At 37.2% G+C, this 24,437-nt stretch overlaps 1 protein-coding gene across 2 annotated transcripts in view; it reads left to right on the top strand.

Annotated features, from left to right (window-relative positions):
• The window catches only part of jph1b (junctophilin 1b), a 35,228-nt gene extending 16,084 nt beyond the window's left edge, over window positions 1-19,144 (top strand). Inside the window, exons 3-6 of one of the 2 annotated variants that reach the window (XM_056476891.1) lie at window positions 7,582-7,700; window positions 14,541-15,223; window positions 16,873-16,970; window positions 17,132-19,144. In XM_056476891.1, the coding sequence (XP_056332866.1) occupies window positions 7,582-7,700; window positions 14,541-15,223; window positions 16,873-16,953 (883 nt within the window). In that variant the 3' untranslated portion in view covers window positions 16,954-16,970; window positions 17,132-19,144. The remainder of the gene's footprint in view (window positions 1-7,581; window positions 7,701-14,540; window positions 15,224-16,872; window positions 16,971-17,131) is intronic. The other variant, XM_056476901.1, reaches the window with a different exon arrangement.
• The last annotated feature ends 5,293 nt before the right edge of the window (window positions 19,145-24,437 follow it).

Genomic DNA, 24,437 nt, shown 5'->3' with positions numbered 1-24,437 from the left:
CGAATAAGGCATAGGGGGATAACTGGGAATAGAACACAGCCAAGAACCATGATTCTAACTACAGCTCTAGAGGTGTAGTTGTGAGCGTACAAGTTTGCGATGCAGTTAGCGAATGTTCGTTGAACGACGGATTTGGGAAACAACAAATCAACAAACTATGTTTGTAACAACAAAACTTACGACCTTAGTTGGCTAATAATGGTTTTCAGAAATGCACCCCTGGACTTCTTTAAAATATGAAATTAAATTATACTTAAAGGAATAGTTCACAAACTGAAAATTAAGTAATCATTTATGCACCCTTTACTTTGTCCAGACCTCTTTGTTTTTCTTTCATATGTTTATCACAAAAGAAGACATGTTAAAGAAAACTGCAAACCATTGACTTGTTTTTTCTACTATAGAAGTCAATGGTTACAGGTTTCAATCTTTATTTAAAATATCTTCTTTTGTGTTCAACAGAATACAGAAACTCATAAAGGTTTGGAACCACTTGAGGCTGAGTAAATAGCAAGTCAATTTTCAGTTTTGTGTGAACTAACCCTGCTACCAAAACATCTTACTTTGCATATCACAGATTTGTACAGCTGTTCATGTGTCAGTTTGAGAAACACAATGTAGTTCATAAGTGTGTATATCAACTGTCCTGCACATTAAAATATCCAATCTAGCATCATATGAATTCGTACATTAGTGAAGGCTACCAGGACAGATCCGAATAAAGACACTTGTTGAGTAGCAGTGAGGATGTGCTCCTCTTCATCTTCATTTGAGCTCTTGCGTGTGATGGAGTGGGCGAATGTGAGGAGACACTGCCAAATTAAAACCCTCTGAATTTCTGCAAGTGCTCCATCTGTCGCCTAGGAGATGTGCTTTGGCTCAGACTCCAGTGAATATCACATTAGGTCCATCAACGCCTGGAGAAGGTGCTGCTTATTACTTGGCTGACGGATTGTATGGAGATGCTCTCTTAATATTCACCGGGCCACGCTTGCTTGTTGTTGAGTTGAAATAGTTTGGAATTGTAATCAATAGGAAGAGATGACTACTGATTGCGGAGTCGCATATTTAATGGGATAGTAGAAATATGGAAATTCTGTCATGTCACCTTTATGACATTTCCATACTTGCAAAATTGAGAAGTTTAATTAATTTTTCTGATGGCAAAGCTGGGTTTGTGTGTGAGTGTGTTTGAGTGAGTGATGCACATTAATATAAACACTTTTGTGGTCCTGACACACAAAGAACATCTGTACAAATCTCTACAATTTACTTACTATTTACTCAGCCTCAAGTGGTTCCAAACCTTTCTGAGTTTCTTTGTTCTGTTGAACACAAAAGAAGATATTTTAAAGAAAGCTGAAAACCTGTAACCATTGACTTCCATAGTTGAAAATACAAGTCAATGATTACAGGTTTTCAGCTTTCTTCAATGTACCTTATTTAGGCCCAGAATCCATGATATGCTGATTTTGTGCTCTGGTAACATCTGATCTTTATGGATATTGAAAACTGATGTGTTGCTATTTTTCTTTTAGGACCCAACCCATAATAATAAGATTTTTCACAGACGACACCAAACATTTTTTTCAAACACACTCAATAAATCACACAAATAAAATCTCTTCATTGAACCATTAATGCTAATAAAAGCCTTTATTTTTAAGAGTATTCTGTGGCATTGCTGTAAAAATATGCAATGTTTATTTTTCAGAAAGAATTAGGACATTAAATAGGACTTCAACAATCTTTTTGTTACCTGCTTCCATTAGAAAATAAATAAATATATATAATTTATATAAATATAAATTTATATAAATAAATATATATATATATAAATTTATATATTTAAGTTATTTAAACCCATTAAAATATTTGGTAACACTTTATTTTGATGGTCCATTTGAGTATTAGTAGACTGTCTGCTTAATGTCTGTTGATACTGCTCCTGCAACAGACATTTAACTGACTATAAGAAACTTTGTAAGTACATGTCAACCTACACTAACCCTAACCCCAACCTAACAGTCTACTTATAATCTAATAAGAATTAGTTAACATGTAGATACAATGGAACTTATTTCAACAAACAGACCATCAAAATAAAGTGTGACCAAATAGGGACTAACTCAAACATTGGCTTAAATTTGGTTCATTTAATTTAAAAATAATAACCCAGCAGTTGGGTTAATCCATCTTACACCTAGAATTGGGTTGAAATAACCTGACATTTTTTAGAGTGTTGTCATCTTCCACTTAAAATGTCCTCAGGATTAAATGTCAAAAATGATTGACTCTGATTGGCCAGACTGATCGCACAAGGAAATGTAACTCTTTTACTTATTCTCTGAACAGTGTCCAATTCATATGATATATACACAGGATGTCCGCGGGGTCTTAAAAGGTCTTAAATCTCAAAAACTAAATTTTAGGCCTTAAGAAGTTTTAAATTTACTGAAATTTACTGTTGTAGGTTTTTTTAAACAGATCTTAGTTTTTGTTTGTTCATGTATAGCTACTAGGGTTGGGCGATGTCAACCAATTTGGCATTGTACAATGTCTAATGTGAACCATCGCGATGGAATATGGCATTGGCTCTGTTTAATTCATTATTTATGAATAATTCATTAATTCACAACAAATTAATTATTTGTGGCCTAATGTTTCAACCTGACCCACATGGTCTTTGTTTTACCCATAAACAAATCATAAATAAATTAAGATAAGTTACATACAAAATACCACCTGTCAATCACTTTTTCCACAGGACTCTGGCATGAACAGGCAGAGTGATCTGTGTCGTTATAATGGTGTCGAAAAACCTGGTTGGTAAAAAAAGGTGCACAACCAACAGGAACCAACCAACAGTATCTGAGGTTTTCAATAAAAAGTGTGAAAGCGAAAGATTGCAGCAGTGTGCTGACGATGTGACACGTCACCTGATAGATTCAAAAGACAGAAGAGCCGTTAGATAGAGACAAGATTAATCAAATATCATGTTTAATAACTATAGTGAGACGCGACCATCCTTGATAAACTGTGTGACATGCACTGCTCTCTGGGGTTTTGTGCTCAAAACACCTGCTGACTGCCTGGAGCTCAGACATGTGCATATGCTGCAGTGCATACATGTGTGTGTGTGTATGTGTGGTCACATGATGTGCCTTTTCAGCGGTATAGTGTGGAAGGAGAACTTTTCAGAAATGCCAGATGAATCGCCAGTGTGGACGTGGATCGTTTTCGTTCTAAAATGCCATTTTAAAACTAAGACGTATTAGTGTAAACGGGGTCTAAGAGTGTATTTTCACGAGCAGGATACTCCTGCGACGGGGGAGGGGTGGGGGATCGCCATTCTAAGGACATTGGGACTGATTTACTGCTGAGGACACTGACCTGGACAGGCTGTTGTGCATACATTTAGTTTATTATAGTTTTTAAAACCTTTAAGAAAGGTTATGTTGAAATAAAGTGTATGTATACAACTAAAGCTTTTAAAGTATTTAAAGAATTTAAAGTATTTTTGCTTAGAATTAACAAAAATATTAATTTATTTAAATTATTAAATTATTATTAAATTTATTAAATTATTAAAAAAGACGTTTGATAGGGCTAAAATCTTTTCCCAACTGGGCCATTCAAAAAACTCCTTGATGTTTATTCCTGAACGAGTCTAAAATTTAATTCCTAATGGTTTTAAAAATGTCTTAAAAAGTCTTCAATGTAATTTAATTGCTGAAACCTGCAGAAACCCTGATACAACATACAATTTTTAAAAAGTGGCGTGCCTCACCTGCATTTCGTTGCCTTGTACTTGTACATGTGTGATGACAATAAATTGAATCTAATCTAATCTAATCATTGGGGGATGAGCAAATTGTAAGAATGTACATCATGTTCAAATGAGTTTGCACAAATTATCCACAAAATCAGAAAGATATAAATTACTGTGAGATTTTGTTGGATTAATCAATATTTTAATCATTCATCAACCGGAACAAAAAGTGATTCCAACAATATTATTTCTCTGTTGTTTGTTATTATTATGATTTTTAGATATTTTCTATGCATTGTTAAAGTATTCTGTACAGTATCAACTATAGCCAACTGTATTAAGTTGTAATTTAGCCCTGTGGCTACAGAGTCCCAGTGAATCTCCTCTCCTCACTGAACCATGATAAAGCATTAATTCCACTCTCACAGAGCATTAGAGCTACTTTTGCTCTATATGAGCCACAGACGCTCACTATATTTGTTTTAGCACTGCCACACCATGACACTTCTCTCTAAATCAAGTGTACAGTAGATCTTCCTCCCATTTAGGCTTTCATTTATCATCATTATTGCAATTCTCAGCAGAGCAGCAGTGTTTTATATCGCAGCCGTACAGCGCTAAGTATATATTGTTTTTTTATAAGGAAAAGAGAAGGCTGACTAGTTTCATTCATTCAGCTGATGCTTTTGACTCAATTTAATTTATTTGCGCCGCTGTTCTTAGTATGTGATGAATACAAAGCTCCTCACTGCAAGAGTTAAAGACTATGATCCCTTAAAAGCAAGCTTAGCATATCTGTTGTAATGTGGATGGACATAAGATAATTTGTCATGACAGTCTTTAACAGCTGGTTAACACTTTATGGCTTCATTCATAGCATGACTATAGGCCTGGTAAAATATAGTAATGGTAAAATTTTTAACAAACGATGACGGACTGATACTAATATTTCGCTATGCATTTGTCCAGTTGACTGACATGAGTAAGCCTTCAAAAGTGGCCACACTGGATGAAATGTTTAACAAACTAAAATTAGGCTTGTATCGCCTTTCATGGCACTCCATACTGTATAAATGCATGTAAGCTTTATACTGCAGCATACATCTATATACATAACACTCTCTTGACTGACTCACACTCATATCTTTAATATGATGCATTATTTAAGGCATTGCTAGGCTGATGCAAAAGTTATAACTAAGATGTATGGAATAATATTTAGTTTCAAAGCATGTGTTTAGAGATGTTTGATTCATTAAAGTGAGGTTGGTCAGTTTAAAATGTCATTTGAAATCAGTTTAGACTGCATTTGAGATGTGAATGTCGCTTAAATTAAAAAGAAATGTCAATTATATACTGTGATTTATCAATACTACGCATACAATTCTGCTAACAGAGTGTGTTTTTACATTTTACATTACATTTACTCTTTTAGCAGAGGCTTTTATCGAAAGCGACTTACAAGTGAGGATAAAATAAGCTTCAAATCATCAAGAGTTGCAATAGATATTTTTATTTCATTTAATTTTATAGTTATAGTTATTTTATTTATTTATTTCCACTGAACATTCAGAGAGGATAGAGTGTGTCCTGGTTCGCAATGTTTAGTAGTGTTTTTTTATACAGTTGTTACATGTAAATCCGTTTTTTAGAATTTAACAGTGTATTGCGTTGTGTTTTATATACAGTAGTCAACATTTGAAGTGGATCAAAACCTTTCTTCAAAGCTGTCTTAAAGGTGCAGTAGGTGATCTGCCAAAATGCTAACTGGTTAGCATAATATCTTTGAAACATAGTCCTACCTTTGCCATACAAAGTCACGCTTCCTGAAACATGAACGCGCAGCTTAAAGATGACAGTAGACAACCCACTAGGTCATGTCATTCGCCAGTTAGATAGTTTATAGTATGTTATAATACTACAATTGCGATCAAAAACTGTATTTTATCTAGCACATTTTCAGTAAAACTCATCAAAATGTGCAGTATTTTAAGCACGCAAGGATCGCTGGTCTCACTCTATCACTCACTTTGTCCTAAAGCGACTACTGTATGCTTAGTGGTTGGCCGGCGGCATGCAGGTATACACTTATTACTAAACCATACTTGCATGCCATTTCAGACTGAATATTCAAAGGAGCAGGATAAACAATATACTGTAGGGACTGCATCACAGGGTGTCATTGTTCAAAAATGAACCAATGTGAAACCAACCTCACCTCAGTAAAGTAAAGTTAAACTAAGTAAAAATCGACATTATCGATGCTGTAAACTGAAACTGAAAATAGTCACATCAATCATTAGCTGAAAGATTTCAGTGGCTGAACAACACTTCTGTGCACATTTGGGTGACTAAAATAGTTTTAAAGCATAACATTACCTGAAATCCTTCAGCATTGGTTTCATCCTTCCTCCAGCGTGCAAAATTAACTCCAATATGGATTCTGGATTTTAAAAAGTTCTGATTGAGCATTTGTTTTTACCGGTCACTCTCTCTCTCAACAGTCAATCAACAGATCTGCGTGAACAGCTGTGCAGACGTACAAATCTACATTTGTTGACAGACAGTTTGGTTTACTTTTTCAGAATAAAGACAATTGTCGGCCTCATTTTACATGAAATGAAAAATATTAGTTTTTAAAAGTTTATTTAATGTTTACAATACCAATCCATCTTGATCCACTTGTTTGGTAAAAAAGCAAGACTCTCATATTATATCTCTACTAAAAAACAGAAAATATGACTTTAAAAACTGTATTGTAAATTAATCTAACAAACACTTTCATATTAGTCAATAATATTACTGAAATTAATAAAAAAACTGAATAAATATAAATTTACGCACATTTACATATGTAAATACATAGACTCAATGATGGGCTAAAAATCTGCAGAAATCTGAGGATTTCTACGTGCACAAATTCTGTGTGGGCCTATTGGAATGTGAAAAGACTTTCAACCAGCACAACAAAAAAATCTTTCTGAAGACAATTAGACGCAACGTTACCTTTAAACTATTAAATATCCCGTATTATTATCTGGGGACAATGAAAAACTTTTTTGATCCACTTCGAATCTTGACAACTGTATATAAGGGTGATTCAAAAAGAATACCACAACTTTGAAAATCGAGAACTCTGCAAAGAAGAAAAGGAGAGCTAAGCTGTTTTTGTCGATGATTTAAGGAAGCCCTGAAGTTTCATTTGGTTGCTCATTTGACCGCTAGGAGCACTGTTGTCATCGTGTTTCTTTGATTAAATACAGATTTTCAAAGTTGTGGTATTCTTTTTGAATCACCCTATATATAGTGAAGTATTACATTAAAGACACCATTTTAATTAATTGTTTTACTTGTATTTCATTTATTGTATTAGTTTTTATAATTTACTTCAATCAAATACTTAAATATTTTAAATGTATTTATTTATTTGTTTGTATTTATATATTCATTCACTTATTCACTCATTAATAAATTTGTTTGTTTCATTCTTTATTCATTCACTAATTGACTTCTTGGTCACTCATCCTGAGTTGTTTGTATATAGACAGAGGACAGTCTCTTCCACAGTTTAATGCTAACAATTAGTTCTGTTTTCTTCAACTCCTCACTTTCTGGTAATGCGAAAACCAAAGCAGCACACAGTATAGTATCTTGTTCCTTAGCCTCTGTTAATGAATGTATGCTCTGTTTGCTTGTTGTGAGTGGTGGAGACTGATAGTGCCAGGAACGGTGTTAAATTGATGCACCCTTCTCCCATATCTAATTCTCCAAGCTGTCTGACTCGGGCTCTATGTCTCTGCTTTAACCAGAACCGCACACGCCAGGGCCAAAGCGGAGGCAGCAGACCAGGCCTCGCTTTCTGCCAGCCAGGAGTCTGATCTGGCCAGAGCCGTGGCCCGAGATCTGTCCCCCAACTTCCACCAACCAGGTATCCCACCGTCCACATTCACTCACTTTCCTGCAGCACTAATTACTTCCTTGGTGTCCTTGTCTTTATGTCTGGGTCAAGTGTCTCTTTTTGCCTCCCTGTCAAACGAAGAAAAAAGAGAGAGCAGATGCAACTGCAAATGAGTTGTGAAAGGGAGGAATAGCATTTGCATACATTATCTACCACTTCTCAGAGAACATCTTTAGCTGCTGTTAATGCTTTTAATGATTTTAAGAAAAACATTAGAGTGAAGGTGAGACACCACAGGCAAAAACACATGCACCTTTATCATGCACTTTAATCTAGAAGGATAACATGAGGTGCTGGATCAGATTTCACAGGTGCCGGATCTGGCATGTTCTGGCACAATTAGGGTATATGCTGAAGCATGCTAATAGGACTTTTAATTTGCCAGTAACCTGGGTTAATCGTTTCCAGTGAAGTGTATGCAATGCAAAATCGGCGCATTTAAGGTCTGTTTTCTTTAAAAATCAGCGATTTCCACAGGCTGAGTGATATCTGATATAAAGTGGGTCTCAGATTGTACAAGAAGCACTGCATTAAATTACATTTTTCCCAACATGTCTTTATAATATGAGCATTTATTTTACCCAGGTATATTCAATGGAGCTTCTGCACTAGCCTGCCAATTCTGATGGGTGCGTGCGAGCAAACGGCTTTTTGTCTCGTTTTACGCTTCAACAACTAAATGAATGCCAAAGTCTGTTTAACCAATTGTATTTGAATTACATTACAACATCGATGCTGTAAAAGGAACCGTATAAAATGATGAAAAAACTCACAATAACAGGTTACCAGAAGTTTATTTGTATGGGAACAACACTAGCTCAGCATATACCCTATTAAGCCCTGGTTACCCTGGTTAACTTTAAAGGAATACTCTTTTTTTTTTTTCTCTCTTACCATTTTTAATCCATTCAGCTAATCTCTGGGTCTGGCAGGAGCACTTTAGCTTAACTTAGCATAAATCATTGAATCAGACCATTAGCATCTTGCTCAAAAATTTCTAAAAAGAGTTTCTATAATTTTCCTATTTGAAGTTCCTCAGACTCTTCTGTGGTTACATCATGTGGGCTATTAAGACCAATATGGCTAGGAACTATACTCGCAATGATCAAGAAATTTGGGACGAAGCAGCACTGTTACCTAGTTATCCAGCTGTGGACTATTTTCAGGCGCTGTGTAATTTTATTGTGTCTGGTTATTAAGTATAGTTCCTAGTCATATCAGCGTAGAAACTAGCAACTTTTCAAAACTCTTTTTTTTGAGAGAGATGCTAATGGTCTAATCTGGTTTAATGAGTTAGGCTAAGTAAAACAGGTGGACTTGAAAATGTCTAAAATCTTGAAATCTGAATTTTAGGCATTAAAAAGCCTTAAATATACTGAAATATTGTATTCTAGGTCATAAATCTTTTTTAAACAGATTTTTTATTTTTTTTGTTCATGTATTGCTACCCAATGTGGCCAACATCGATTCACCAACAATTCATCTCAATAAAACGTTAAACTTTTTATTTAAAAAAAAATAGTTTTTAACTCTATTTAGCATAATGGTTTAATTATGTCCCCTACATTAACATTTGTTTAAAAGTTCTCCGTGTATTTACTGCTGAGGACACTGACCTGGACAGATTATCATTCATAGATATAGTTTATTATAGTTTTTAAAACTTTTAAAACATCTTAATTTTTTTTAAAAGAAAGTTTATATTGATAAACAAAGTGTGTGCGTGTGCGTGTGCGTGTGTGTACATAACTAGAGCTTGCTTGTTTTGACACAATATCTAAAATATGTATTTTTTGTTATTAGATTATTATTATTATTATAATTATTATTATCATTGTATTATTAAATGTATTAAATTATAATTATTCTTTTGACACGGCACATAAAAAAATCTTTTCCGTCTGGCCCACTTGAAAAATTCTTTAGCTTTTAGCCCTTCATGAGTCTAAAATTTAATTCATAATGGTCTTAAAAATGTCTAGAAAGTCTTAAATTTAACTTGGTGAAAGGTCCCACCAGACCTAGAAATGGGCTGAATGGATTAAAAATGGTCAAACTCTATGGGACTATGATTCTATTTTCAAAAACCTTTTTTCAAGTTTTCCTTCAGGAAATCAAATGACCTATCGTATCAGTCATGTCAGTTGATATGTTAGCATTATCAACATGAACTGACTTGATATTTGATGAATCCAGAATAATATCACATTAACCCCAATTCAGTGAGGCCAGAGTTTCTTCAACCTCATTCTGCTGATATAAAGCCTTGTTAAAGCCAAAAAGCCTTTGGCATTTGTCCATACATTACCAAATGGTTTCGGGATAATTCCCAAACACTCCAAGTGGAATCCTTAAATCTCAACCCCCAACTCGAAGGCAGGTCTGCATGGCAGTTCAGTGACGTCTTCCTTGCAAAGTGAAATATATTTTACACTTTGTAGTCTTGTTCATAATCAATCTAGCTTCCTGAAATGCTCAATATGGGTTTTATTTTCAGGATGTATAGTAGTAGCTGTCGACCATGGAAATTGAGTTTCAAATACATATCTTAGCCTCCCATTGCTGTCAAATAAAATGGTATTATATTATCAGCAGCTTAGACGCGGTCAGTTAATTGCACAATAGCCTGTTCTGACAGCACAACCACAATTAGATTAAACCTCCTGTTTAGAGGAAAAAATAACTCCATTATAAGGAGTGGGTGGATTTTATTCATATCGCTGAATTCAAGGGTTTGAAATACCACCTGGAGCACGGCGGTTTATATATTTCATCATATTTAATTAACTTTTTTGGATCAGGTTGCAAATTGTTTAAGTTTTCAGAATGCATTAACTGCAGGTTATGGCCAATTTTACATAGGGCTGTTGAGCTGTATGTGGAAAATTATGAGTTTAGTAAAAATATTTGGATGGCTTTACTCAAACTCAAGCATAACATGACTCACATTTTCATTGCTTGCTGGCTCAATATATGAGAACAACTTCAATTCTGCAGTTCTGATTTCAATTTTGCACAACCTTCACTGACCTCACATTTTAGATAAATATTGTCCAGGACTTGTCATAGTTCTTAAAATACATTTTAATTAATTTTAATTAGCATAAATATGCTAAATGTTTAAATTACTGTAGTCAGACACACTTTTTTTGTTTAAAAGCATGTTGGACTTCATGATATTAAGCTGCTGCTAGTATATACATTTGAAAATCAGGTTACTATATCCAAGGCTATAGAATTCACAACACATGTCACTCATGTAGTTTTAAATGGGGAAAAGTGTAACAGTCAATACGGAGAATGAAGCCCTGCCTACTAGTATAGGAGCCAATCATCGATTGCTATAGTCTGATGTTTGTCTGGGGGAGAAGCTTGGACCAGACGTGTGATTTTACGACAGTTTGGTGGTCAACAAACGCACTGGAATCTCAACGAATACTTGATTCACAGACATAAGAAATATATTTAAATAAAGCTTGAAATCTGTAGTTTTAAATGAACCAAGTGCACTTAAAAACAAAAGTTTTTTTGGTTTTGTAATCTGTATGAAACAAACGCGAGGTACAGTCCACCCTGTCAAACGCACATCACATGACAGCAACTACTCAAACGCCCCACAAACTTGTAAACAAAGAGTCGCTGTCATTTCTGGAGGAGATTCTCCATCAAGACCAAGTTGTGGATTACTTCAGAAGACCAGTGCGATCATTATCCAGAAGATGATAATATGTAGAACAGCCATAAATTAGGTTGGTGTCGTGATCTCGTTCATTTCAAGTGCGCATTAGCCAGGGCAACCTGAAAATATACCAATTTTGTTTGATTCGGACGTTTAGAAACGAAACTTATGAGATAGTTGATGTTTAATTTTATTGGTGATTCCACATATTTTATGTAATCGTAAGCTTGGCTAACAGTTTTGGAGAATTTAGTGTTTCACCGTTCAGACAGAATGCCTGAGCGTTTTAAAGATGGCCGCAGAGTGAAATGGCTTGCCTTAATGGGGCTTTGTCCAAGATAACTACAAACTTTAAAAAAAACTATATTTACAAACTAAATATAACAAACAATTATTTTTTACATATCCTGGAGACTTTCTGAAATATGTAGAAATATCATAGAGAAATTTGAAAACTCATTTCTGCCTCGACATTGTGCCAGTGTTCTCATGGGGAACAATATGTACTGATTTTTTTTTTTTATAAAACATACTCAGTCCTGTTAGAGTGCTCTTTAAGACACTCCGCAGATGATCTGTTCCACACTCAGCTTTGTAAAAAGACTGAAAAACAGTATGATTTATTTGCAGTCTGGGCTCTGTCCAGGGTAAGTTCTAGAAAGCCCATGTGTGTCAGCTGCGAGGCCACTGCGGCCACATCCGTGCTCTGGAGAATCTGGAGAATGACTGGAAGCTCATGCTGCAATCATAAAGCAAGTGGCAAAGTTCTTGATGTCCGTCTCTGCATAAACAGCAACAGACTGAAACTGTGAAAACGTGAAATTGCATCTGTTGTGCCGACAGTTTATTCTGAGCTTGATATTCACAAGCAGCACTCAGCACTCTGAGATGTTTTGTTTCTGAGTATTAAGAGTGTAGCATAGACTTTTTTGTCAGAAAGTAATAATTTAATCTTTTTACTATTGTGAGTCCATATACATAATATGCAATATTCTATATTATATTATACTGTTTACAGCTATGGAAAAAAATAAGTGGCTAAAATTCCCAGTTTCTCTGGTTTTACGACTTCTAGTTGTGCCAAATTACATTCATTATTCTGACGTCTTATTGACAGAAATTCTATTTGAAAATTGAAAGAAATGTTGTTTGACTTTCATAGAACACAATCAAATATTAGCGTTTTACCTGTACCTGATATATCCAGAGAATCTGAGCTCTTTTAAGTGGTCTCTAATAGTCACATATGAAACCTGTATGTCCAAACCTGCTAGTTTTTGAGAAATCAGTGAAACCTTTTATTTAATTGATATAATTAAACATGTTATTTTTATAATTGTTGAAAACGATCACCGATAAATTTTTGTATGCAGAAACCAATTACCAACATTTAGGCTAACAAATGTTTATGCAATATTTCTGGGAATTAATAAACAAACAGAACCAAACAAATACAGTGGACAACTGATTTTGTTTTAAAACCTTAACTGTCGAAAAACTAAAATAATCTGCATGAAAATAAATTCTACATCTTTCTCAAGTGGAATTATGAGGTTTTTATATCACCTTACAATAGATGAAGGGGTGTGCAAATACAGTATTAGCTATGGCTAGACAGCAAATGCTAGACTACAGCTGCATCCCAAATGGCACACTATACACTATGGACTTATGCACTAGTTCCTTATGCACTTACACACTCAACAGCATAGTATATGCATGTAGTATTGTCCCAAATGGAACACTAACATTTTTTTACTAAGCGGAAATTCAGACTGTTTCCCTGATTACGTTTGACGGTTGCCAAATTAGTGAAATAAATGTCCAAAATACTAAATAATACCTGCCATGGGTATAACCGCATTCAACATCGGGAGTTGGTATAATCATTCTCTAGGAATATTTTGCTTTCACAATACAACATAAATAAAGTAATCCAACATCAGTGCCCAGAAGCTCCGCCTGTTCTACTACATGAGCAAAGCAGCGACTGTTGAGTGCGTGAAGTGTCCATCATTACACACTTGATTTTAACGATTGAATAAGTGTATCATCCGGGTATTTAAAGTGCACTTATTCTTTTTAGAGTTTCCAGTGTAAACGCACTACTTACATTCTTTAAACTACAAAATGGAGTAAAATAGTGCATAAATATGTGATTGGGACGCACCTCAAGACTCCTCTACACTCCTCAAATTTTTGAAACATCAGCCTCTACAGCTCTACAGCACAGCCTAGCAGGCACAGGCTGTCAACATGACAATAGATTGACGTTGTACCCCAAATGTAGTGGGGACGTTGTATTTTGTTTGGAAATAAAAATCGGGTTGACGTCAGAATTCAATGTCAGAATCCAACGTCAGGCCAATGTCAATGTCCAACGTCCATCATCCAAAATCTACCAAATATCAACGTCTGATGATGTTACAGCTTGATGTTGTGTGGATGTTACCATCAATCAAACATTGGATTTTGGATTCCATACCTGATGAATATATGTCAGTATTTGACGTCAATATGACGTTGGTTTAAGATGTTGGCTCAACGTTGGATTTTGTTGGACGTTATTTTGTTCTCCAATAACGACATCAAATGACGTTGATATTTGGTTGATTTTAAGTTACCAAAACTTTCCAACACAACCAAAAATTCACCAAAAATCAACATTTGACGTCATTATTGGATGTCAAAATAATGTTGTCCTCAGACGCTGGCTCGACATTGAATTTTGGTCACCTGACATGACCCTAACCCTAAATCTAACCTAATATTAATGTCTTATTATGTTTTGTGCCTGCTGGGATGTTCTTTTAATTTATTTATTTATTTTTAAACTGCATTAATTCAAACAACCAGTTCTTTTTTACTCTTTTATTGCAAACAAGCTAAGATTGTCTCAAAATGGTAGCGGGCAGAACTACTGCCAGTTTTACTGACAGTTTGAAGATGCAAAACAGATACAAGATGTAACAAGTCACACATACTTTTCATTGGTTAAATATTTGCAACAGATGAAAAGGATGACCATTAAAACTGAAATATGAACAAATAGCAAAAACTTCCTAACAGCAACAATATTATACAATGAAAACAAATACGGAGCTAATTCAGACTTTTTTATATTTCTATAGGCCCCGACTATATCAAGCAAAGATTTTCCAGCGAGCCCATCGAGATTAAAGAAATACCTGAAGAAAAGAAAGAGAAATCGCCTTCAGGAAGTCCGCACTTTTATCGCAAAGGCACAACCCCAACCCAGTCTCCTTCCCAAAGCCCTGGCCCAACACCACCTCCATCTCCCCCCGTCACCAAGAAAAAACCCTTCTTTAACAGAAGTGCCCCGAAAGCCATCAAAGAGAACAAGCCCCTTGCTGCCGAAAACGTGGCCGCGGGTGTCAGCAAGGCTACTTCCAGGATATCAGACAAGCAGGAAGTCAACCAGGAGGTCGTACCTGTAGCCAAACCCTCTAAACCACCGGCACCAGTCGCCAACGCCTCCAGCCCTGGGAACGGTGAACTGCACACCCAGTATCACGGCTATTATGTGAAAGCGGAGGTGATGATGCCGCCCGATGAACTGGAGGATGAAGAACATCATCACCATCATCACCATCATCACGAAACATCCACTGCTCTTACCAGGATGCCCCCACCTGTCAAGCAGTATCGTGCTCCCACCCCCAAACCAGTAATGGCCAAAGAGAGCAAACCCGAACCGAAACTGAAGAAGCAGGAATCGCTGAAGCCAAAGAGCCTAGCAGAAACTAAGAAAGCCAGCATGGAAATTACTACTGACATTGTTGAGGAGGAATCAGTAAGTAATATGATGATGTTTTTATTTTGACTATATTCTTTCCACAATATGTTTAATGTCTTATTTCAGTGATGCATAATATTTAGCAATATCATTTGATAAGATTTATTTATATATTTATATATATTTAAATCATTTATATATTTTTTTTTATTTAAATATTTATAACTAATTTATATTGATTGATTGTTTGAAATGACATTACATCATTTCGTCACTTGGGAGTATATCGCCACCTAAACCCTAACCCAAACCTTAGTCTAATGACCCGTTTCCACTGAGTGGTACAGTACGATACGGTACAGGTTGGTACGGGTTACCTTTATCAGACTTGCGTTTCCACAGCCAAAAGGGTACTAATGGTACAAATACAGACCCTTACAGTCTTCGGTATGTTAACAATTACAGAAAAACTACGCACAGCATACATCTTAGCCTTATTTGGGTTCAAAAACAACATGCAACATAAAGCCCACAGTCAGTGCAAACAGTTTGTTCATGTTTTAGGTTGCTGAAACAATCATTTACTTCTTTGTTTTGTTTTTTGGCTTCTTCTTTGTTTTTTCGCACTTCACTCTCATGTTTGTCTGTTTCTGAAAGGATCGGATGTCAGAAGCACTTCAATAGTCGTGCACACGTTATTATCATCAGCTCAAGAAGTTTGTTAATTCAAATATAGACGTGCGGTGAGCGCACGCGAGAAAACGAAACCACTCATGCTTTAGTCAGCCTTGTAAACAACTAAGGGGCACAGGGTAGTTCTGCTCTTTTTCTTGGCTTTGTGGCTGTTCAACAAGAAGACTACAAGGTTTGTTTAAGCTTGGGTCGACCACGGCTCGTTATTATATGTATATATTATTACGGTGTAATGTCTCGGCTGTGTATTTAAAACTGGCGCTTCCTTGGTTTTCATTCTCCTAGCTTGTGCATGAGCTAGTGATGTATCTCTGTAAACCAATAGCGTTCAGCTGCATGTCTTGCTCCGCCTTCTTTTATTGTGCTAGGGACTTTACCCAAAGGGTACCCAAAAAGTGGTATGGAACGGTTCGCTTTTTGGTAACTATTGAAAGTGGAAACAGCCTTAAAAGTGTACCGAACCATACCGTACAACTCAGTGGAAACGGGCCACAAAGCAGGGGTTCTCAATCCAGTCCTTCAGGTCTGGTGTCCTGCAGATTTTAGCTCCAACCATTTTGCTCCAATCAGACACACCTGTGCTAGCTAATCAAGCTCTTACTAGGCTTTCTAGAAACATCCTTGCAGGTTTGTTGAGGCAAGTTGGAGCTAAAATCTGCAGGACACCGGACCTCTAGGACCGAGTTTGATTTGTTGGAAAGTTACTCATAGACAAAGAAATATCTAAAGTGGACCGTGAAAATGAGGTTTAATATTAAAATTCACTGCACTAGATATATATATAAAAAAGAACACTTGAAAAAAACATCACACGAATTCATTCTCTGATTTTATGAAGTATATGATTTCTCAGTCTATGATTTCTCTGAAGTATATCAGAGCCTAAACCCTAACCAAACCCTAACCTAACAGTCTTCTAATAATCTACTAATACTCGAAAGTGTTTTATTTGCTGTTTCGATCAGACATTCAATTATTGATGTCCATTTTTGTCTCTTCCCTTAATTCCTCAGGGTCCCAACTCAATATTGGTCATACTAGTGATGCTGATAAATATTGGACTGGCAATTATTTTTGTCCATTTCCTCACTTGACGGAACATTAACCTCAGGTAAGACTCTCGCACTCAGATGGAGGATTTTGCAGGTTGCCATAGAACCTGATCTTTTGCCCCCTAAATATTAGTCTACCTTACTCTTGCCATGTTATTGCAGCTGTGCCTGAATGTTATTCAACATAATTACTTACCCTCTAACTGTTTCGACCCTTCAGTGAGCTCATGAAAACTAGCGGCATAGGCCCCTAATTCTCCGCAGTTGCGTCAATGGCCTTTAAAACAAAATGGCGCCAGTCAGACTCAGACACAGGCAAAGGACTGGACGAATGAAATCATGGGAGAAAGACGAAACCCGGACCATTCGGCCTGAGCCAGCCCAGTTCCTCTGGCGATGATTTGTGACTCGCTTGGGCTCTGAAAGCTGAAGCAAGCAGTCGTTGGGAAAGAAAAAGAATCTGCTGATCCAAGCCGTACCCAGTCAAGTGCATGTCCACCCCGCTGCTCTGCGGGGAGGGGTGGAATGGGGGGACTTAACTGGATATGTTCGGAGATGCACTTTTAGTTGACGGAAGCGAACAGCTGCCTTACTATTTTACCAACTGACGTTTTAAAGGGGAGATGTGCAGTGGGTTGCCAGTGTGTGTGGGCAGCAGGAGTGTGTACCAGTGTCCGCTTTCTGCTTGGTTTAAAACACCATGCACATTTTGAAAGGGTCACTTGCCAGTCTTATTCCATTACCCATCTCTACAGCCTTGTCTAACATCTCCAGCTCCTGTTTTAGGAGATTCATCCATGACATGCCTGTGCATGGTACTGGTTTAACGACTTCGTTTTCGTTCGTTGGTTTGTTTGTTTTCTGTTGTGTTGGTTTTTTCTCTGCACCTGTAGATGATGAAAATATCGCTAGTCCGTTGCATTCTCGTTCTTGTAATTCAAATAACAGCATGTTACATTTGTAACATGTCCAACAGAGAAGAAGAAGAAGAAGAAATCTATTATTTATTTAAATATCAGTACTGTGTGGTTTGAATTTAATATATATATATATATTTATTTGAAGCATTATTGTGAAATTGTGTGTTTCTTTCTAACACTTTAAGGGAGTATGTTTGACATTGTACTTAGTGTAGGGTATAATGCATGGCTTTTATTTTTGGAGAAATGACTAATTGTGACATTTTGCACCTTTAATCTTCATGGCCTGAGACTGTGCCCTCTAAACCCCCCACAAAAAAATCCTCGCACTACCCCCTTATTGCGCAGAGCGGTACCTGCCTCAATGTTATGCCTGCTAAATTGTGTTGAATACATTCAGGTCAACCCACTGGTTGAATATGCGAATGTAGAGATGGTTGCCTTTAAAGAATTTGTACCAGTGTTCTAGTTTACCTCAGACGATATGTGATTTTTCAAATGCTGTCTTAATTGGGAACTTAGTGGAAATCTGCTGTTATTCTCCATTCGTTTGGTCTGGTGGTGCATGAGGATGTGGTTGCAATTATTGTGCACATTTAAACGACAAATGCATACTTATTAATAGATCTATTTTATATACGAAGTCAGAATATATTTAGTCGACAGTTGGACACTTAATGGCCTTGACTAAAATTACAGCACCGCAACTTTTGCTGATTGATTCAGTCATCCAGTGTGCATGGTGTATTTGGCGGCTACCGATGGGGGTCTGTATGTGTCGTGTGAAGCATGAATTTCAGCAGTAACAGGGTGACTGTTTTTACAGAGGTTTTGTCAGACTGCGAGAGTATGTGAGAGTGAAGGAGGAGGGAAGAGAAGAGCAACAGAATGGATGGTGGCTTGTCTTTTGACAAGAAAGATTAATCTTCAAAAGTAGAACAGACTTATTTTTAAAGAAAGATGATCTTTTTTTGTGGCAGGGAATGGAAACACCTCTGATTTACACTCATTGGCTATGTATATGGCTAATTGTGTTGTTGTTTTTTTCTATTTCTGTTTATATTCCATCCTGGTACATTTTAGATGTCATTCAAAGTTCCCCGTGAAATTTGGCAGATGTTAAACAAAAAAAGATTCTTGTCATTTTGTTTCTAAGCATCTTTTTACCAGACAAATTTCTGTATTTGTTTTTTTTTTTCTGAAGTAAAAAGTGTTTGACTTAGCTCTTTCCTGCTGATATGATTTTTAAGATCCAGTGTAGATTTTACCGGGTTTAATTGACATAAAGAAGAAAAATCAGTAAAACATATATATATATATATATATATATATATATATATATATATATATATATATAAAACTGGTAAATAAATAAATGCCCTGCAACAGCACGAAAGGGTTAAACAGCATATGAAATGGCTTTAATCTGTCTTATTTTCAAACTGATTTGAATGTATTGTGTTCATTCTAAAGATGGAACAAAAATGTTACAAGTTTTGATATGAACTGTCCCACACACCTTACTGGAACTGAAAACTATGTTTAAAGATATATGATATTTTTTTGGAAAATTATTGATACAATTAAAAGGTGACTTTGCAAAGTCTTGAAGCCTGTCCTGACATTGTTTTTTCCAATTTCATTGACCAGCATGCACCCCAAATCACATCTAATTCAATTCATGTTTATTTCTCGAGCGCTTTTACAATGTAGGTTGTGTCAAGAAGTTTTAGTAAACTGAAACTGTGTCAGTCCAGTTTTCAGAGTTGAAGTTCAGTTTAGTTCAGTTCAGTGTGGTTTATATTTCACTGCTGAAAGTCCAAACACTGAAGAGCAAATCCATCGATGCGCAGCTCCACAAGTCCTAACCAAGCAAGGAAGTGGCGACAGTGGCGAGGAACAAACTTCACCAATTGACGAAAGTGAAGGGGAAAAAAACTTGAGAGAAACCAGACTCTAAAAAATTACAAAGAAGAGATCACAGATATTAAAGGTACCATAGTGTAGCCCCTCCCTTTTTTAAAAAACAGCCAATAGCATTTTGTTTTTTTTTATCACAGCTCTTCCAGTTAGAGTCCTTGAGCTCAAGCCAAGTGGCAACATCCCGCTCTCCCTTGTGAAGCCACTATGGAAGTAACTGAAATTGCAATTCATCGACTGGCCTTTGGGGGCTGGCTCTAGGAACTCCAGATGTTCACTGACTGCAATGGTAAATTGGCCATTTTTACAGCTGGTACAAAAGATGGTTTTGGTGCATATAGCTAATATTACCCTTCATGACAACTGTGAGAGGGGTGAATTTCTTTATAACTCATCTGTTTAATTTATATGGAGTTTATTAAAACTGCATAATTAATGGCGTGGCCACTTGAGTGACAGCTACGTCTCGCTGGTTGCCGTCGCATCACCTCAGCTGATTCCAGCTGATTAGCTGAAGAGCTCTGCATATATATTGTGTTTTTGTTTTGTGTTATGTGGTTTTACACAGTCAGTTGTCTTTTTGGAATTATTTCAAGCTCACAAACCAGTCAAGTGACCTCCTTTTCCCAGGTGAGTGAAATTCTTATTCTTAAAAATTCTATCTGAATTTTCATCTGAAACGTTATGGAGTGTTGCCTGGATTTCATAAATAGCCTTGCATTTTCTAACACAGACTATATTTGACTATATTAACAGTGTTTTAAACCACCAAAGATAATTTATTAATATAGTATACAGCCAAGCACATTTGGTCAGAACACAAACGAGTGGCAGGTAATGAAGTATTAAGCGTTTCTCCCAAAAAAAAAACCCATCCAAACAAAATGCTAGCAGGCATCTGTAGCTCCGCTCATGCCTCGCCTCTTTGCCCATGTTTGGTTACCCGTGGTTGGTGCAATGACGCACGAACAAAATAGCGACAGTTGGCCAGGCCTACTTGAGCTTCATTTGCGCTCTTCAGAAACCTATGGGTGACATAACAGATACTACGTCTATATTTTTACAATCTATGGCTCGAGCGAATCAAATAAAAAGCTAATTAGAAGCATTTTGAAGTGGGCGGGACATGTCCGGTACTATAGAGCTTTTCATTGGTCAGAAGATTTGCTGAGAAACTAAAGCATGAGGTCATGTCAAAAAAATTGTAATGTTTATATCTTCTAAATGCGATTGTTGTCACTATTTTCGAGCACACTAGCTAATAGATATCCTCAAGACTAACACACTGATGCTAACATCTAAAAAACTGTACTTTAATTACACAGTGCCTTTAAAACAGAAAATTATTAGAGAGAGAAAAGCTCATACAGGGGGCTCCTGTTACTTCCACGTCTCTCTAGCAGGCTTACAGATATGTTTTATTTCCAAGCAGTCCTTCCCCCTTGAGTGTGAAAATTGTTCCTTGTCTGGAGGATTGCTGCGGTGATCCTAAGACCAAAATAGTGTGAAGCAGCTGCTGTTGGCTGGGAGAGGGCCGTATTTGAGTATTGCGCCAGCCTATGCCGTCTCACCGGAGTGGAAGGTCACCCAGCAGCTGCTTTGTTGTTCTCTTTTAGCATGTGAGCACGGACCCCATAGTCGACCAGCTAATATAGAAAGGGACTGAAATAGAGCCTCTGCCAACAGACATAACACACAAAGTTCTGTTTCTCATCAGCCGTCTGATCTCACGTGACGTTTTACTTCAATATCTCACTGCTGATGCACGGACAGGAAGAGGATCATGCATGGTGGTTACGTGGCATCACAGTGTTGGCATTGACGGAATTTCCTCTGCCATTGTTTTGCGTCATTTTTTGAAACTCAAATGGCTGAGACAAACTAAGGGGCTGGGTAGTTTGAGAAATATTTCAGTGGGAATCGCCAAGGTCGAACAGCATCGGTTACACAGAATTCGTGGCATGTGAATGGGAGACAGTGAGAAACCTCAACCATCTCAAACTACACTCAGCGGCTCATATTTCACAGGTCATCACTTCTTTTAAAGAAAAGGTTTGCGGTAAAGAAGCTTTTGCTGCGTCCCAATTCACATACTATCTGTCCTAAATAGTATTTGAAAATAGAATTAGAATGTCCCAAATCGTAGTATGTTGAAAAGAGTATGCCAAAGGTTCCCGGATGGTTTTCTTTTTCCGGTAAAGATTTTAAGTGTAGAAGCGTCCATACTTTCAGTTGCTTTTTCCAAACGAGACAACTGAGGCAAATAAAGCCATTTCTGTCAAGATAACAATTTGAAACTGTAATCCATGCCTTTGTCACTACCCGCCTAGATTACTGTTGCTCACTCTACATAAGTGGGTCTTCTGTGGCCCATCTACAGCTGGTGCAAAATGCTGCAGCACGTCTTTTAACAGGAAGTCGTAAGTTTGATCATATCACTATGATTTTATCCACACTTCACTTGTTACCTGTACAATATAGAATTCATTTTAAAATTATTTCGTTTGTCTTTAGATCCTTAAATGGTTCTGCCCAACCTACATATCTGATCTGCTTCACCCCTATCCGCTTGTTAAGTCGTGAGTCTTGTGACGTATGGTTGAGAAAATGTTCGTTTATGGCCACTTTTTAGTCATATCACACTTTAAAGAGAACTATATATAAAATCAGTCTCTGCGCATGCTGCATCACAAATACCAACATTTTACCAATTTATAAAAAAATGTATCACTTTCCTTTGTCACCTGATTTGATTTCTGTTGGAAAGTATGTATGTAAGCCTTAAGCCTGGTTTATACTTCTATGTCAAGTGATCGGTGTGACCCACGGCGCAAACCTTGCGCGTAGCCGTGCATTTATACTTCTGCGCGCTGTTTCTGTTGCTCTGCAATACACTTCCAAACCGCTAGCTGGCAGTAGGTGTTTTTGTTTTTCTGTGTCGAGTTCCTTCGCTGGCATTTTTTTTTTCTGAACGCTTCCTTAATGTCCAAATGGCTTAAATTCGCTCATTTTGGGGCGGGAACCAGCAGACGTGCAACAACTTTAATCATAAGGTAAACACAAAGCAGTCTCCATCCGGAGCTCCTTCACGGGACTCGACACTTGTAAACACCCGCTGCATCACGCTCGTGTGACTCTCACCTCCGACCACACTCGTCAGCGCTACCAAGCTGACCAATCCACAGAGCTTGCACTACGCATACTGTGCATTCACACCGAAAACGGTGAGAGCGTCAAAGGTCGCTCTGGCCGCCCTGGCGACAACGCGGTCTGCCTTTAGCTCCGGCGGCGAGAGCGTCCAACTTCGCTACATTGATCTTATATTTAAAGGAGCCGTTGCAGCATATTAGTTCATTTCTGCATAAAAGATGCTTTCTAGCATGAAAATGTTGCGCATTTCTTATCAAATTCATTTACCATTGGAAGATCAAGTTGCATGTGGTGTGGCTTTGCTCCACTTAATTATCCAATGTGTCCATATGTCTGAAATATCCTGAAGCAGCAATACTGTTTTGTACTGTCGCGTGAGATTCCCTCTTTTTTAAAGATAAATATATATAACATTAATGCACATCAGTAACTCGCCAGTAACTTATTTAATGCTTATTTAACTTATTTACCACAATAATAAAACCCTTGGGAACAACTGTGGTCGGAACCACAGTTCACAGGTCTGTGTTCTCTGAACTCCCGAGCGGTGGACTTCTTCATTCTTATTGCTTGCCGCCGAACTGCGTCATAGCTCATTACCATAAAGTTGACTTGGTTTTTAAATTCTGCTCGACGCCCACACTGGCGAAGCCGCGCCGCGCTGCTCCTCGCCGCCGGCTTTCATTGAAAATGAATGACTTCCGGCTACTTTGACGCTCTCGCCGCTTTCGGTTTGAACGTACGGTTACATTTTTCGAGAGGTGCGCGTCAGCGACGGCCACGGCAAGGGGCTATGCGTCCACGCGTAGGCTGCGCTGTAGCATACGCGTGCGCTTGACGCAGAAGTATAAATCAGCCTTTGCGCATGCAGTTGTTTTACTTCTTGAGATGTATACTATGTGTTATGTGTGGTTAATGTTTTCCTTTTCATTTTACTGTTAAGCACTTTGGTCAGCTGCCGGGTGGTTGAAAAGTGCTTTATAAATAAAGTTGAATGAATGAATACTCTAACCACTGATATTGCCCACAGTACATTGCGTGTTGGATTTGAATTCGATTTGAACTACAATCGCGGGTGAAAAGTGTAAATAAACTACAGTCATGATGGACGCGCGAGACCAACCGTCAGGTAGAGAGACTTCGGTATGGTTGAATGACTGTTAAGTAACATCTAGCTCGCTGGAAAATATTTAAATTGCGTTTTCTGTGTTATATAATCTGCAACAACAATACTGAACTTATATAAAGACGTGTTTGGACATTAACGTCTGCTCTGAATTATAATTATCCAAAGACCTGAGGAGATTTCTCTGCATGAAAGACTCGTGAATAGGAGATTTACCTGCTGCTTCTTCTCCAATAAGGTAGGAAATTAAATATGATAGAAATGTGGATGACGTGTGGATGATTGACAGGGCTCATAAGCAACACAACGATTTGTTAACGAGGAAGTAGTATGTCCCAAAGCTTGCATACTCTTTTGTTACACACTCAAAAGTATGTATTTTTCTTTCACAAAATAGTACATACTTTTAA

Source organism: Danio aesculapii, chromosome 2, assembly GCF_903798145.1.
Source record: "Danio aesculapii chromosome 2, fDanAes4.1, whole genome shotgun sequence".
Classification (NCBI taxonomy): Eukaryota; Metazoa; Chordata; class Actinopteri; order Cypriniformes; family Danionidae; genus Danio; species Danio aesculapii.
Note: the sequence above shows the minus strand (reverse complement) of the source record. Positions and strands in the feature narration are given on the sequence as shown.